Source organism: Geospiza fortis, unplaced genomic scaffold (genome assembly GCF_000277835.1).
Source record: "Geospiza fortis unplaced genomic scaffold, GeoFor_1.0 scaffold283, whole genome shotgun sequence".
NCBI classification, from domain to species: domain Eukaryota; kingdom Metazoa; phylum Chordata; class Aves; order Passeriformes; family Thraupidae; genus Geospiza; species Geospiza fortis.
Window position 1 is genome coordinate 464,610 of NW_005054571.1, and position 15,741 is coordinate 480,350.

At 45.5% G+C, this 15,741-nt stretch overlaps 1 protein-coding gene across 1 annotated transcript; it reads left to right on the forward strand.

Annotated features, from left to right (window-relative positions):
- The first annotated feature begins 13,856 nt into the window (after positions 1–13,856).
- CUNH21orf62 (chromosome unknown C21orf62 homolog) lies at positions 13,857–15,741 on the forward strand. Its single transcript, XM_031064235.1, is given in 3 exon segments — positions 13,857–14,129; positions 14,132–14,162; positions 15,178–15,741. Coding segments are annotated over 3 exon segments (660 nt in total). The 3' UTR covers positions 15,534–15,741.

A 15,741-nucleotide genomic window follows, 5' to 3' on the forward strand; every position in this document is an offset into this window, starting at 1 on the left:
ATCACATCCCTCTCTGCACCTGGGGGGGATGGGGCTGTTCCTCAGCATGGCATTGCTGAGTCCCATCTGCTGTTCCATGGGGCAGCCCCCATAACCACTCTGTGCTGGCAGGGCCCCTGCTCTTGTGTCCCAGCCCCCTTCTTGCTCCCCCAAGTGCTTCTGGGAGCTATGAGCCTCCTGGGCTGTGGGAGAGGCTGGGGAACAGATCCCAAACCCCTTGAGCAGCCCCTGGGCTATGGGCATCACACTTCAGGATGCTCAGAATGTGGGAAGGGTAGGGATGGGGGGGATGGAGAAGCCTCCAGATGCAGCCCCCATGAGCTGCCCTCAGCCCAGGGAGCCACAGGAGTCCCCTGGGGACACCCCAGTCCCACAGTGACTCTTAGGAGCCAGGAGAAGGCAAGCAGTGGAGCAGCCACCTGGGCAGGCAGGGACCTGCCACCCAAGGCAGCCCTGCTGCACCCCCTAGCCTGGTTAATTCCAGCCTCCATCCCCTCTCACAGACCCCACACACAGCTGCATCCTGACACCACAGCTGCCACTCAGCAAAGGCCCCTGCCAGGCTCAGCCAATGTCCTGGGGACAGTGGCACAATGGCCAGGCTGAGCTGGGCACAGATACCTGCCATGCAGGACCCTATGTGGGTGTCTCTGTGTCCCCCATCCTGTCCTACTGTCCCAGGGATGCTGGTGGCTCCAACCCCAACCCCTTCTCCTTGCCTGCAGTGTGATGGCAGTAGCACACTCCTCACTGCACAGCATGGCACCCAGCCCTACCATGCTGTGCCATCTTGTGCCATGCTGTGTCACACTGTGTCACACTGTGCCATGCTTTGCTGCCCACAGACCCCACTGCAAACCACAGGTCAGAGCAGCTGAGAGATGTGCAAAGCCATGTGCCCATGGCACACCCCCCACCACGACCAAGATTGAGACCTCCCTGTCCTGGCAGAGCTGGTGGGACAGGACCATTCCCTGCCACATGTCCCCATGGCCTGGTGGCAGGAGAGACTGTCCTGCAGGGACATCAACTCTCACAAAGTCACAGTTGTAGGTGCTGAGCACAGTCAGAAACAGAGCTGGAAGAGGGCGATGTCAGCAACCTCAAACATCTGGAGAATGGGATGAGGACCTCCTTGTCCTCATGGAACAAGTCCTCAGTAGGGACTTGTAGCAGGTCTTCATCACGAAGATGACATCCCAGTTGAAAGGAAACTGCCATTTTCCAGAGGGAGGTGGGGGTGGGGCAGCCAACATGGATAGGTTGGTGGCACTGGAATGCTCCTATGGACACAGTACCAGCACCATCTCCTTGATGAGGTGGAGGTCTTGCTGGTGTGGGGGGCTACCAGTGGCCAGAGTCCTAGCCAGCAGATGCTCTATGGCAGGCAGAGCCACTCTAAGGGAAGCCCTCAGATGCTGCAGTGCTGTGGACAGGGAAGCAACTGGTTGTTCTGCAAGTGGCAGCAGGAGTAAGGTCTGGTCAGGGAGGGTGGTGGGGCCTGGGAGGGGCTGCTGAGAGATGCAGGCAGGTTGAGGAAAGCACCCCAGCTGCATCAGAGGGCAAAGCTCCTCCTTGCATGTTCCAGCACTGACCCAGACACTGATGCTGGCACCAGCTGAGACCTGTCCTGCTGTGTCACCCACCAGGAACAACCCCACTGGGATCCCAGCCAGCAGCATGTCCTGAGACTCTGGGTGCATGGGTGCAGGGTGCTCCTGACCCAGGATGTGCTTGCCCCAGTCCCCTCATGCTGCTGAGGAGAGCGTAGGCTGTGGCTCAGGTCAGCAGCAATACCTCTCCCTGGGTACCCAGGTCTGCACAGCAGGGCACAGCACACTTAGAGGGTCAGAGACAAAGCAGGGGGACCATGGGGACAATGCTCATGACACTGGGATGGCAGCCTACAGCTAGGCCCCCAGGCTCACTTCCAAGCCAAATGAACCCCCAAGAGTTTATCACTCATGTTCAGCCACCTCTGACTCCTCCTTTGCCGGCAGCGGTGACTTGCCATGCTCACCCATCACCCCCACACACCGGCAGGGTTCGCGTTCATCAGAAGCAGGGACCTCCCCAGACGAGGGGCACCATCAGCCAGCAGGGAGATGGACAACAGCCAGATATAGGGGGATATCCATGGGTGATGGGGGGTCAGGGGGATGAGGATTGGAGGTGCTGGGGACACCAAGGAGGAGAGATCCTGGGGCTCGCTGGGATGGCACACAAAGGATTTGCTATAGTGGGGGAAGTGCAAGCAGCACTATCCCTGGCTGAGGGCAGAAATCCAGCTGGGGGAGCTGTGGGGAGGAGGAGACAGTGTCCCCTTGGGGCACCTGGGATGAGGAGTAAGATCTGCTGTGAGGAGAGCCTGGCCAGAGCAGCCCTGGAGGCCAGGGAGAAAGGGAAAGTAAAACCACAGGGCTCCTGTGCTCGCCTTACTGTAGATTAGTCTGGTTCTCGTTAGTGGCTGCTGCTGCTTACTGTGACCTGTGGATGTGTCCATGTGGAAGCAGGACACCCCAAAGCATTGGTGACCGTGGGTATGTCCATGGTGCAGCAGGAGCACCTCTGAAGGAAATGTGGTCCAAGGATAAGAGGACCATGCCAGAGAAAGTACACCTTGAAGTATCTGCGGCTGTGCTGGAGGTCATGCTGGAACACCTCAAAGTGTGTGGCCATGCATAAACCCCCAACAGAGCAGGTACACTCCTGGAGGCACTGCAGCCATCCAGGAGGCCAAACTAGAGCAGGTATATGCTCCATCCCCAGAAATGTTCCATGTTGAATGGGGCCTGGAGAGCAACCTGGTCCAGTGGAAGGTGTCCCTGCTTATGGCAGGGGGTTGGAACAAGATGGGCTTTAAGGTCCCTCCCAGCCCAAACCATTTTGTGATTCTGTGACTTTGTGAACATTTGTGGACATTTTATGGGCATTTCATGGGCATTTCATAGGAGTGTTCCACAGACTAAGGGAATGATATCTGTGCATGATGGCTAAGGGTGGGAAGGGGATGGTGGATATTGGATATCACAGGATCTGAGCAGGATGTACATGGCATAGAATAAGGAATGGAGAATGTACTGTTTTGGGCAGAGAATAAGTTCCATTTCTTCCCTGGGGCTGTGGGTTGGGTTTTTGATGGAGGGAGGATTGATAAAGCAGGGATATTTCAGTCAATGCTGAGTGTCAAGGCCTTTGCTGCTCCTCATGCTGCCCCTGCAGTGAGTAGGGTGGGGGTGTGAAAGGAGTTGGAAAGAGACATGGCCAAAACGTTGGACCCCAGCTGACCCCAGGCATATTCCCAACCACAGGTTGTCATGGTCAGCAGTAGAACTGGGGGAGGTTGATCTGGGAGGTCCACTGTTCAGGGTAGAAACAGGAAAGTCGTACAGACAAATCTCTGGCTTTAAGCCAGGTGTCAGCAACAGAATTTTGAGGTTTTTGATCATGGGATGGTTTAGATCACAACAAGCCTACTGGTGACAAGCCTACTGGGTACACCTGTCTCAGAGGGAAAAGGAGTTAGCAGGGCATGTTGAGTGAGCCTTAAATTGGATTTGAAGGGGGAAGGGGATAAAAACCAGGTCACTTGAGATAAGCCTGGGAGTGGCTTGACACTGTTTGAAGGATGGTATGTTAGTGAGGTCGTTCAGGCTACCATCTCAGTAGATATAGATAATGTCTACTTCATTGTCATGAAGCAGCAAGAGTCCAAGTGTTATTGATGTGCTAGAAACCATGGAAGCTCCTAAGAATGGTCACTCAGGAACTCTCCCCAAAAAGGCATTGGGATTGATAACCCAACTGAAGGGCATCTGCCCCAGTGCCTGCAGCGTGGGCAGCAAACAGGAGATCTTGGAAGACAGGTTGCAGGAGGAAAACCATGGCATAGTGCCATCACAAAGACATGGTGGGATGACTGGCACCACTGAAATGGTGCAATGGTTGGTGGTGAACTCTTCAGAGGGGACAGGCAAGGAATTAAAGGTGATGGGGTAGTCCTGTGTGTGAGGGAGTGTTTTGACTGTCTAGAGCTTGACAGTGATGATGTAAGTGTTGAGGGTTGGTGGGTAAGAATTGTGGGGAATGCCAGCAGGGCAGATATCCAGGTACAGATCACTTAACCAAGGACCAAGAGGCAGACAAGAAGTCTCACGATGGCCAGCCCTTGTCTTCATGGGGGCTTCAACACACTAGATGTCTGCTGAAAATACAACCAACACAGAGGAGAGAGTTCAGGAGGTTCCTGGATGTTACTGTACAAGCTGATTTGTACTGGGCAATTAATTCAGCTATAAATAAGATACTGAGCTGGCTCCATAAAACCAGCCCTTGAACTGAGTGACAGGAACCTCAGCCAATTATGTTCTGTCCTAAGCTGCAGACATCTCACTGGTCTGGGAGCTGGGCAGTGTAAAAGATCAGACCAATGAGTTATTCAGACTGGGTTTTTCAGATCACCTTTATAAAGAGGAGTTTGAAGAATAAACTTGCTCTTTTGCCACATGGACCTTGGGGTGTGTGTTGTCCCTGTCTCTGGATATGGTCACCTCTCTCACAGTAACCATAAGTACCTCAAAGGTACATAAGGTCCCTCTCAAGGCTCAGGCGCCTATCGGGAAAGGATTGAGTGCATTGTTAATTGGAAGGTCCAGTACCACTATGCAAGGTATCATTGTGCACCCTGATGTTGTTGATGCAGATTTTACTGGACAAATACATGCAATGGTTTCCACCTCTACTCCACCCATGACTATACCTGAAAAAACCCAGAATTGCTCAACTTATCATTTTAAAATCTTCTGTCCCCAAAACAGATTCTAGGGAGTGTGGAGACCAAGGCCTCGGATCAACAGGACAGCCTCAGGTGAGCTGGACGCGTGTCATAGGAGATCAAAGACCTAACATGGTTTGTGCTGTTATGATGCCTAAGGCAAAGCCTTTGCAGATAAAGGTCAGTGTTTGCAACTGAATGCCAGAGATCCTTCACAATTTATTATTCCTACAACACCAGAGCAGTTTGAATGGTGTTTTGCTAACTGTACAGCCTTGCAAAGTGCTTTGCAAAATTTTTCTGACGCCTCGGGAGTCTGTCCTGAAGGGCAAAGGAGCCCAGGAAGGCTGGATGTGCTGTAAGAAGGAATCTTCAGGGCACAGAAGCAGGCTATGCTGAAAGAAGAGCTAGAGGGAGGGGAACTTTGTCTCGAACTCAGAGTAAAAAGGAGAGTTTATAATATTTGAAAGAAGGGCAGCAAGTCAGGAAATCAACAAGGATGTGATGAGGCAGAGAGAAAACAAGAAGAATGGAAGCTCATCTGGCCACTGCTGTAAAAGACAATAAAACAAATGTGTCTATAAATACATTAACCACAAAATGAGGGCTAAGGAGAATCTCCTTTACTGGATGGCTGGGGAAATCTAGAGACAAATAATGAAGAAAAGTCTCAGGTATCTTAAAAGGTGATGGAGCAGACCATCCTGAGTGCCATAATTTGGCACGTGCAGAACAACCAGGGATCAGGCCTAGCCAACATGGGTCTGTGAAAGACAAGTCCTGCTTGTCCAACCTGGCTTTTGTGACAAGATGACCTGCTTGGTGGGTGAGTGAAAGGCTGTGGATGTTGCCTACCTGGGGTTTAGTAAAGCTGTTGACACCATTTCCCACAGCTTTCTTGAGGAAAAGCTTTCAGCTCATGACTTGGACAGGTGTGCTGTTTGCTAGGAAAAAGAAAATGCCTGGATGTCCAGGCCCCGAATGTCACCCTAACTCCTCCTGACTTTGGCCAAATGTTCTTACCATGTGTCTCGGTTTGGAAAGACAGGAGTCTGCTAAGGAAGGCAGGAGCTTCTTCTGAATTGGAGAATGTAAACTCTCCCCACCCCTCTGAATTGCTATAACTTTTAAATTAAGGGGCTCTCAGGCAAAAAATATGGGAGTAGGAAATGACAGTTCTTTAACAGGGAAGAAAACAAAAGGATAAAATAAAACTGCAGTACACTAGAACAACACTGACAGCCAGAACTCAACCAGGGTGTTGGTAGCAGTCTAATTGAAAATGTGGCTGCAGTGCTCCTGCAGTGTCAGGTGTGGTTCTGCTGAAGTAGTGATCCTGTAGAAAAGGGTGTAGTCCTCCTACAAAGATCTAGTGGAAGAGGAGGCAGCTGCTGTTCCTCTGGGAAATCCAGTGGAGAAGCTGTGCAGTTATTCCAGTACCTCCAGATTATATCTGGGTAGGAATGCTTGGCTCCTCCCTCTGGGCGGAGCATCTCACAATGGGATGTTATAGTTCTTATCAGTCACCCAGTGACATTCAATAGCCTGTTATTAGCAGATGTCCCCTCCTGAGGGAGGAGTGGTTTGTGATCATTCAGAGAGAGATAAGGAAAACTGCCCACTTGACAAAAGACAACTGCCATACAGATGGTAATAGAATGCATCTTGCCTTGCAATGTGGAGTACCAGTATCTGCTGTTCCCAGAGGGACCTGGAGCATGTAAAGGCCAGGCATTATTTTTGAAAAAGCAGCAAATATCTTTTCACTTGAATCACAGCAAATCTTAGTCTTTGTTCCTGACATGTGTCCTACTAGATTGCCTTTGCTCCACGGCATGTTGCCTCATGATTTTTTTAGTGTAGTCCTACTGCATTTCCTTGTGAAGCTGCTTATAAGTTCTTGCAAATAATCTCACTGCTTATTCAGGACAGTTAGTCCCAGGCTAGCAGCAGAAATTCTAGCATTCAGTAGGTACTCTGCTGTGAAAACAGGAACGTAAAACATGCCACAAAGGTGGTGTTTTCCATGTGGATTGGGGAGAAGCATACACAGTGTTTGAACAGTTGAGAGCCAGTTGTGCCTCTGCTAAACTGTGACTGAAAATTTCATAGAGTCACAGAATATCCTGAGTTGGAAGGGACCCACAAGGATCATTGTTTCCAGTTCCTGGCCCTTCACAGAACATTCCAACAATCCTATCCTGTGCCTGAGTGCATTGCTTGTTAAGCTCTGGCAGCCTTGAGGCCATGACCACTGCCCTGGGGAGCCTGCTCAGTGCCCAGGCACCCTCTGGGGGAAAAACCTTTTCCTAATATCCAGCCTAAACCTCCCCTGATTCATCTTCAGGCCATTCCCTCAGGTCCTGTCCCTGGTCACAGAGGGCAGAGATCAGTGCCTGCTCCTCTGCTCCCTCTTGAGGAAGCTGCAGACTGCTATGAAGTTTCTCCTCACAGTCTCCTCTTCCCCAGGCTGAACAAGCCAGGCGACCTCAGCCATTCCTCTTACGGTTTTCCAGTTACTCCCTCCAGTTGGATGGACAAACCCATCTGCTGGCATCCAGAGAAAGAGTAACTCACTGTTTTGGCTCTAAAGTAGGGGGGTAAATAAGAGAGAAACATTTAATAGCTTGTATTTTTTATGAACGAGGCGGTTTCTCTCCCTTTCCAGTAACTCTTCCTAGCAGGTATTTGTGTTTCAAATTTGTTGCTTTGTAATCGAGGTGAAGTAACAAAATCTGCAAAGTTTGCCGTTCCTGTGTTGCCATTGTTTCTACACTGTATCTGTATGCCTAAGGTAATAGTTAATAGTTCTATGAATAACAACCACAAGGAATGGTGGAGTGATTTTGCTCCATTTTGCAAAGACTCCTTTAGGCAAATCTTAAAAGGGGATAGGAATTTTCATGGGGATTATTCCAGCTGACAGGATTTGAGACATTTTATTTAGTTAAAACTGCCTTGAGAAGAGCATTGGAAAGGAGGCTCAAGGAAAGAGCATCTAGGACCTCTGTTTTATTCTGCCATTTAATTTATAAATAAAGTCAGTGACACAGTAAGGACAAACTAAAGTAAATATACTATTTCTATATAGCTCTGGAGTCTCAATGGCAATGACAACATTCACTATCTGAGTGAACAGAGCTGAGATTTTCTGCCCCAAGGTGCCCTGCTCCAGAGTTTCATTCTCCAGCTGCTTAGTGACCACCAATATTTCATATCAGTTTTTTGATAATGCAACTTTCTGATCTAACTTTTTTTTCCTAATTTAGGGTCTGAACAATAGAAAATTAAGTGCTACTATAGACTGTAATATTTAGCATTATGTTTTGGCATTAGGTAATATTTACTTTCATGTAATGTTTAACTTGAACTTTTGTCCAGGTCATGTTAGAAAGGGTACTGGGAAATAACCAAAATTGCTGTCAAACTTTATTTCCTAACATTCACTCAGTGTAAGTGCCCTTGTTCCAGGGAGTAGTTGGTTTGACATACAAAAAAGAAAATTTAAAAAGGTCTTTAAAAATAAATGTAAGTACTTTAGTGTTGAAGTGCTCAGCTTGAGCCACCAAAGGTAGCTCTGGTTTTTGGACAGTGCTGACCACCCATCCTTGGGACACCTGGCTTCCCAGAAGTTTGTCCCTTTCTCAGGACACATGAATAAACAGGGCTTTGACTGTGCATACCTTACAGTTACAAAAGCACTTCTTGTATGAAAATACAATTGTGTATTTGTGAGCCTGCACATTCATGCTTTATGCATGGATATAGACTTGTGGGTTTTTTTGAATACTTGGACTTTAAATCCCAGGGAACACAGCTCCACCAATCATTCTACCTTACATCTGTGCAAAACAGTTCTCCCATGCTGGTAAAGTTTTATAACACTTCCTTCTCACTTTTCATTTCTGTAAATGCTTATCTTGATGCAATTCAAGTGTGAATACCCAGGTGTGTGTCTGTGTGTGTCTGCCTTCCCAGACAGCATGCACTGTGCACACCTCCAAGGTGGAATAGCTCCAGGTGTGTTCAGGCAAAGCAATTCCTGCCACTCATCCTGGCCCCCTACTCTTTATTAGGAAAAGTGCAAGCTGCATGTATGAAACACAGCATGAAAATGAAATTCTTGCACATGCCTCCTTTCTGCTCTCTCAGGGTTGGGAATAACCTTTTTCCCTTCATCTGGGGGAAAAAGGGGGATATCACCACTCCCAATTCTTTGGGAGGAGAAGATTTCCTCCTTTCCCTTGAGTTTTCTCCTGTTATTCTGCCTCCCTGCAGTTCCATGTCACAGCCTTCCCTGCTGTAACGTTTGCCTCTGCTGTGGACAGAAGCTCTACATAGGATGGAGAGGCTTGAGGATTTTACAGAGGTGTTTATAGATGAATTGCCTCTCCTGGAGTCTGTGTACACCTGAAAATCAAAACACCCATACAGTGAACATTTCGAGGGTCAGAGTGTTGTTCAACTTCAGTGCTACAGTATTGCCTGTTTTATCTTGCATTTTTATCTTGCTGGGAAGGAATTTGTTCCACTACCCTTGAGCACTCCACCTCTACAACCCAATGCCAGTAGCCCAGGCTTCAGCTGCACAAGCAGACACAAATATCATTTTCAAGCTATTGACAACAAGAATGAACCATGCTGCAGCCTGAAAGGCTGTAGAACTTCAGCTTTGATCACAAACTTATTTGCCTCAATTTATTTATGGACTAACTAAATAAGTACAATATTTGTTTAAGAAAAGACGCTGAAAACAAAATTCCTCTCAGACATCAGCCCACTTAGGGAATTCCTAAAATTCCCATGGAGTAAAACCAGCAAATCCAGCATTTTGTTTTCCTTAAGGCCACAGTCTCCCTAGGGCTTTCTGATCAGATTATGTAGCTAGTCAGATTAGGTTTATTCAGGGACTGACTCATTGCATTTTCCTGTAATCTTGTATTTTAACACCTGCTCAGTTTAAAATGCCATGTTAATCTAAATTAGATGGGTTTTCTATTCATCCTCTGTACATTACTCAAGATTTAAACTCCTCTTTGCTTAATACACCACTATCAGATGGGCATATGTTAGTATAAGTAATGAATGAGCGGTTTAATTAGTTTTTTTCTGAATTTTCTATCAATTTTATAGGCTTGGAACTTCCATTGAATAGCATAAACTTTCCTTGTGACAGTAGCATTCTCACACACAATAGTCAAAGGCTTTTTATTGCTTTTTTGCAGTTTTCTTAATACACAGACCTGCAATTAGAGGGGGAAAAAAGTGGAATTATCAAAGCAGATTAAAAAAACCTGAAATGATGCTACTACTAAATAAACACCGAAAATCTCCTTTAGCAGTCAAAACCTGTGAAGCAAAAGGAACAGGGATGGAATCTTGTGCTAGAAAACTTTTGGGATAACACACAATAAACCATGGGTTTCCATGCTGGATGTAGGATACACATCTAAAACCGTGCATGGTTGAAACAATCAAACAAATAATTTTCTGCTGCTATTTATATCTAGTCTGATTTTCGCTTGAGAGACCCCCCACTTAGGTCAAAAAATGAAGAAATTATTTACTACATTTAGAACACTCAAAATAGTTTTTTTTCAGAATCAGGTTTTTGCTACCAGAAGTAAGTATTTCCCTAAAAGAATTGGTATTTTTGCTTGTTGCTAAGCAGAGAATGCAGCTTCCCTTCTCCCCTCTCTATTGCAGAGCTTCCAGCTGCAAAGCAGCAGTGGCCTTACCCCTCCCAGGCCAGCACTGCAGGCTGCAGGTAGCTTCTGGCATCCAGTTTTCAATCACTCTTGGTATGCAAATGTGCTACCCGTTTTATTACTCCAGCCACTTTCAAGCATTGATGAACACTGGGTATAAAGTTGGACAAGAATAATGGTCTAAACCAGCTGCCTTGGACAATTATATGGAAATAAAAGAAAAACCAGCTCCCTCTTTGCTTGAGCTTCTGTAGACAAAGGAGTTATTCTTTTCATCAGAATAAATGCATAAAAGCAGGTAGGTTTTGGTTACCCATCAGTGAGCGAAGAGCATCCAGATAATTTGCCAAGTTCAGATTTGAAATCCTATTCTTGTTTCCTGGGCTTCTGAGTTCAAAAGTCTTCTAAGATAAACTAGAAAGCTGAAAAAGGCTTCTATGATTTTTACAGAACTTCTATACCTGCTACATTACATAAAGACATGTCAAATAGCTTATGGAAGCCAGTTGTAAAATCCATTGTTTCAGGTGGATGGGACTTTGAATAGTTGTACTGATTATACTGGAAGTCTAGCTAAATTTTACTGAAAAATTAGGGAAGAGAAGGAAGTATATCCCCCAGTTTTCTGAGAAAATTGCATAGAAAATCTTGACATTTAGCATAATCTGCTGCATTCTTTGTGTTTCTATAGATTATGTCTAAAACTATTCTGGTGAGTTCAAGAGATAAATTATCTCTGTTAAGGGAAGTGGGTAATGGTCAGAGAGCGACCATGATGGAAAGATGCACCACACACACCATATTCTCCAGTTTTCTGAAATACTTTGTTTTTAAATTTTGGAGATGATGGAGAACCGAGCTAAAACAGGCAAGAAAATCATCCCATATTTTATTTCATCTTAATGCTAATGTTACAAAAAAGGGCTCTGTGTATCTCCAAGAGCCCTACTGAAGGCAGTTCTCCCATCCCTAAAAATTAAAGCAAATAATTTTCCAAGCCTTAAGCAGTGGAGACAGCAATATGGTTTGATTAAGAACCATAAAATGCATATTTTTCTGCAGATAGTCCTTAGCTTAAACGACTTAAACGAAAAGATGCATTGCAAGTGACTTTGACACTTCACAGACATACAACCCTGAACATGTATTGCACTTCTTGCATATCCCTCACCAAAGCCACACAGAAACTAAATCCTGAGAACTGGATAGAAATGATTCTGATTTTCAGAGAACAGAGAAGAGTAGACATATTTCTGGAGTTTAAATTTCCTGGAATGCCAGAATTTAGACTTTTGTGCATTCAGATGGATGGAGCCAAAATGTTATCAGCAAAGCTAAACCTGATTGGTTGGCCACAAATCAGTAGGGAACTTTAAAGGTTCTCCACTCTTCAGGTACTGAGAAAAAAGAGTTTAAACTAATGAGGATGCAGCAAAGCATTTTAGTCTAATGTTTGATGAATATTAAGCCCTCAAATGTTAAGTGGAAAAAGCAGTATCACTCCTTTTGACACAGGTGGAAGTTTGAGTCTCTTTTACTTAGTCTAAACTCATGCTGTCAACATTGTCTAGGATGTCTGGCAAATAGTACCTCCAACACAGAAAAATCCAAATAATTTAATTTAGCTGTGAAACTGTGTTGATATTACAGATTTCTGGTCTATCACAACTGTTAGCTACTGTTAAGGACTGAGAAAATGAGCAGTGTGGAAGTCTAGAAATAGGATTTCCAATGTGATTAAATGCTTAGATAGTGGAAACATTTCTAGCAATAATGATACCACAACAGCTACAGCTTGTGTGAGTGTGATCTTTGGAGTTAAACGTCAGCCAGCAGCTGGATTGGAATTTCTGGTATGTTCCACAACATAGATTAAATATTTGATTTAAAGACTTAAATATCTGCATCCTTCTGTCATGGTTTGGGAATGGTATTCTCCACTTTAGTACTCCCACTGAAAAAGCCTCCTATGGTCCCTTTCCCCCACCTCCAACTGGGGGCACAAAAGGCAAAGCTCATGGATTGAGATAAGAGCAGTTTACTGGAAACAGCAATGAGATAAGAAAAGAATCGGGAACAGGAATAGGACAAACAGGAACAAGAATATTAATAACAGAAGTCTAAAAAACTAGGTGTATTGCCATGTTTTCTGAAGTGCTGCAGACAAACATTCTGGATGTGAATCAATCTTTTTACATAAGGACCAAATTCTATCCAGCATGTACTCTACTGCTGCTTTCACTAGAATCTGTCACCTTTGGTCAAAATTTGTCTCTAATGCTTCTTGGTGCTTCAAATCAGTTACATCAAATTAGACAAACTTTCCAACATCTTTATAACACCTGTTAAGAAACTGCACTGTACTTCATTGGCTGTACCATCATATAATAATATGTAGGAAAACACAGATGCTCCTGGTAAAATTCAACTCCACTTTGAAAACCAAAGGGCTGGCAACTGAGAATCCAAGAATCCCACCAAAAATGCTCCCAGCTATTTGAGGTGGCCCATGGCTGGGATGGGAACTTGCTCCATTGTCATAGGTGTGTGTGGAGTTGCTATTTTGCTTTGCAAGGGTAAATGAAGTGGGGGCAGAGCGACTGACAAAGCCTGGATCTATCCTATAGTAGCTGCTGTGCAAGACAGAATGAGAGGTGGTCCCTGGTCCTCAAAACTTACAGATTAAGGCTGGAGCAGATGTAGCTTCACATGGATCAAAATCAGGTTTTATCAGCACTTCACATAGCTCAGAAGGATATGTGCTGTGCCCAGCAATACTTCCGCCCTTAACTGTTCTCCCTCCCTCCCTTTTCCCAGTATATCCCACACCAGTTTAAGGGAAAGCTTATCACAATGTTACTTAGCAATTCAGGTGTAAAACAAAACCATCACTTCCAGCCCTTCTCAGACTGCCTCACTCAGGGAAGTGGAGAACAGGGTCCTTTGTCACCCCTGTCTGGTTGGAAGCAAAGAAAGCAGAAAGGAGAAACAAGCAGGAATTGTCCTACACAACTCCTTGTCCTGTCCTTACCTCTGCACAGGCCAGGCCAAAGAGCTGTCTGCATAGAGAAGAATGTGTCCAAGCTGTCTTATAAGCAGATGAAACCATTTAGAACAAAAGAAGAACGAAGAAAGAATCCCAAACTTTAATCACAATCCGTTTTCTAAATCAGTGTAGTTGTGTTTTCTCCTTAATGCAGATCTGCAATATGGCTCTAAATAGATGTGATAGATGAGTGGAAAAGCAAAGTAATGTTAACCATGGAGAGATCTTTAGCATTATAAAGAAATTGCTTTTCCTCAGTAGGTAAAGCTAAGTGATCTAAATCACTCAGTAAAAGGAGGAGACACTTGGCAGCTTGGCACCAGTGCTAATGAAGCCAATAGCCTACCCTGCTTTCTCCATTTGTCTGGCTCTCATTTTGGCCAGATTCCTTGGCATACACATCAGTTTTGTGAGAAGTCAGAAGAAAGACACACTAATTTTCACTAAGGAAAACACAATTTGCAGCTGCAGCTATTCTGTGCCTATCCATGACTGCAATTACTGCCTGGCAAACTTGATGTGCAACTGCAAAACAGTGCTGCTTTCTACCATGGAAAAAAATACCTACAACAGCCACCTGACCATCTGGTTCACAGGCACTTCTCTGTGCTGGAGATGGTCCTCATCTTCACAAGCTGAGGTGTGGCATTGCCACAATCCATAATTACGAACAGGTTTCGTGATGGTTTGTTAATTGATCTCAGAGTGCAAAAAACTGACACAGCAAGGGGATTTGCAGTAATAATCAGAAACAAATGCACCTTTGTTGAATGACCACAGCAAAATGCGTTGGGGAAGAATTGGGGAAAAAGGAAAAAATAGGGAAAAGAGAGGGAGGGAGAGAAAGGAAGGTATATAGCTACCAAATGTAGAACGACGAAGTCCTTCGAAGTCCAGCTGACGGAGTTCCCCTGGTCACATCAGGGGAGATCTCAGAGATACTGGTCAACTCAATCTTCTATTATAGTCCTTTTTTGATGGGGGAAGGGGACAAGTCTTGAAATCGAATCAAATGTAATAAAGAATATTGTAAGTGCTGATGGAAAAAAAAGAAGGCATTGAAGAAGGGCACAGACAGTCCATATTCTCAGCAGTAGGCAAGAACCATGGTCTTCTTGGTCCAATGGCCACACCTGCAAGCAAACATCTTGCTTTGGTCAGCTCACCTTCCCCACACACCTCCCCTGGGTTAGTGGTTTCAGTCTCAGTCCTTGGGAGGAGGGGGAGCTTTTCCATATAGGGGTTTCATGTCTCAGTCCTTGAGGGAGAGGCTTCTCCCCTCTCAGTCTGTCCGTCACAGTGGTTGTAAAACAGATGAAGAGTCTTCCGTGGGGAGCACCAAAGGCTACCTCAGAAAAGTCCAACCAAGCCGAGAGGTGGGGAAATTCCAGGGCTATTGTTGCGAAGAGTGGGCGCAGGCAAAGAAAGGGCAAAGTGCCCCTTCTCCTTTCACTGGGTTCAGTGTTGCATACAGCAAACACACCTGCAAACAATAGCTTGGCAAGCCAGAAGCTCCACTCAGGCCTCAGGATCTTGACAAGCAACCATCTCCAACAAGACCAGGATTCCAAACAGGGTCTTTCTTGGTGGTCCCAGTTTCTGTCCTTTTTCACCACAATCGTGAGGCAGATGAGAGAAACTTCGGACAGAGACTTACAGGGATTTGAAGCTGTCCTTCGCTGGCACCACTCCTCTCCCAGTGGAATATTTGGACATTTGGGGACTTTGAAAGCTCCAGGTAAACAAGGTCAAGGGACAATTTCCAGAGCAGAGTGTAACTATCTCCAGCAGCAGCAACAATGACAAAGACTTGCTTGAGGTGCACAGGCAAATGCTTGCACTTTTTTTTTCTGGGTATCTCTCGCTTTTCAATGGATATTCACGGCTGAAGTCATACAGTGTGGAAAATGTCTCTAGTATCATAAAGCCCTTTCCCAGCCTGCTGTACTCTGATGTTTTCTCAACTTCAGACAGTGAGAGCTATGTTGTAACATTCATTTACTGAGTTATTTAACACAGTCGGTACTGAGAGGCATGCGAGGCTGCTAAGAGTGATAGGATGCCTTTAAGTTTGTCTGGTTTGTCCAGGAGGATGTGTTAGGGAGATGTGAGAGAACTCCACAAGGAGGTGTTTGAAGTAAGAGACTCATCAGATTAATTCAACAAAGTCTTTCTTAATGAACAAAATAAATGTGAAACAACTGTTTTCCAAA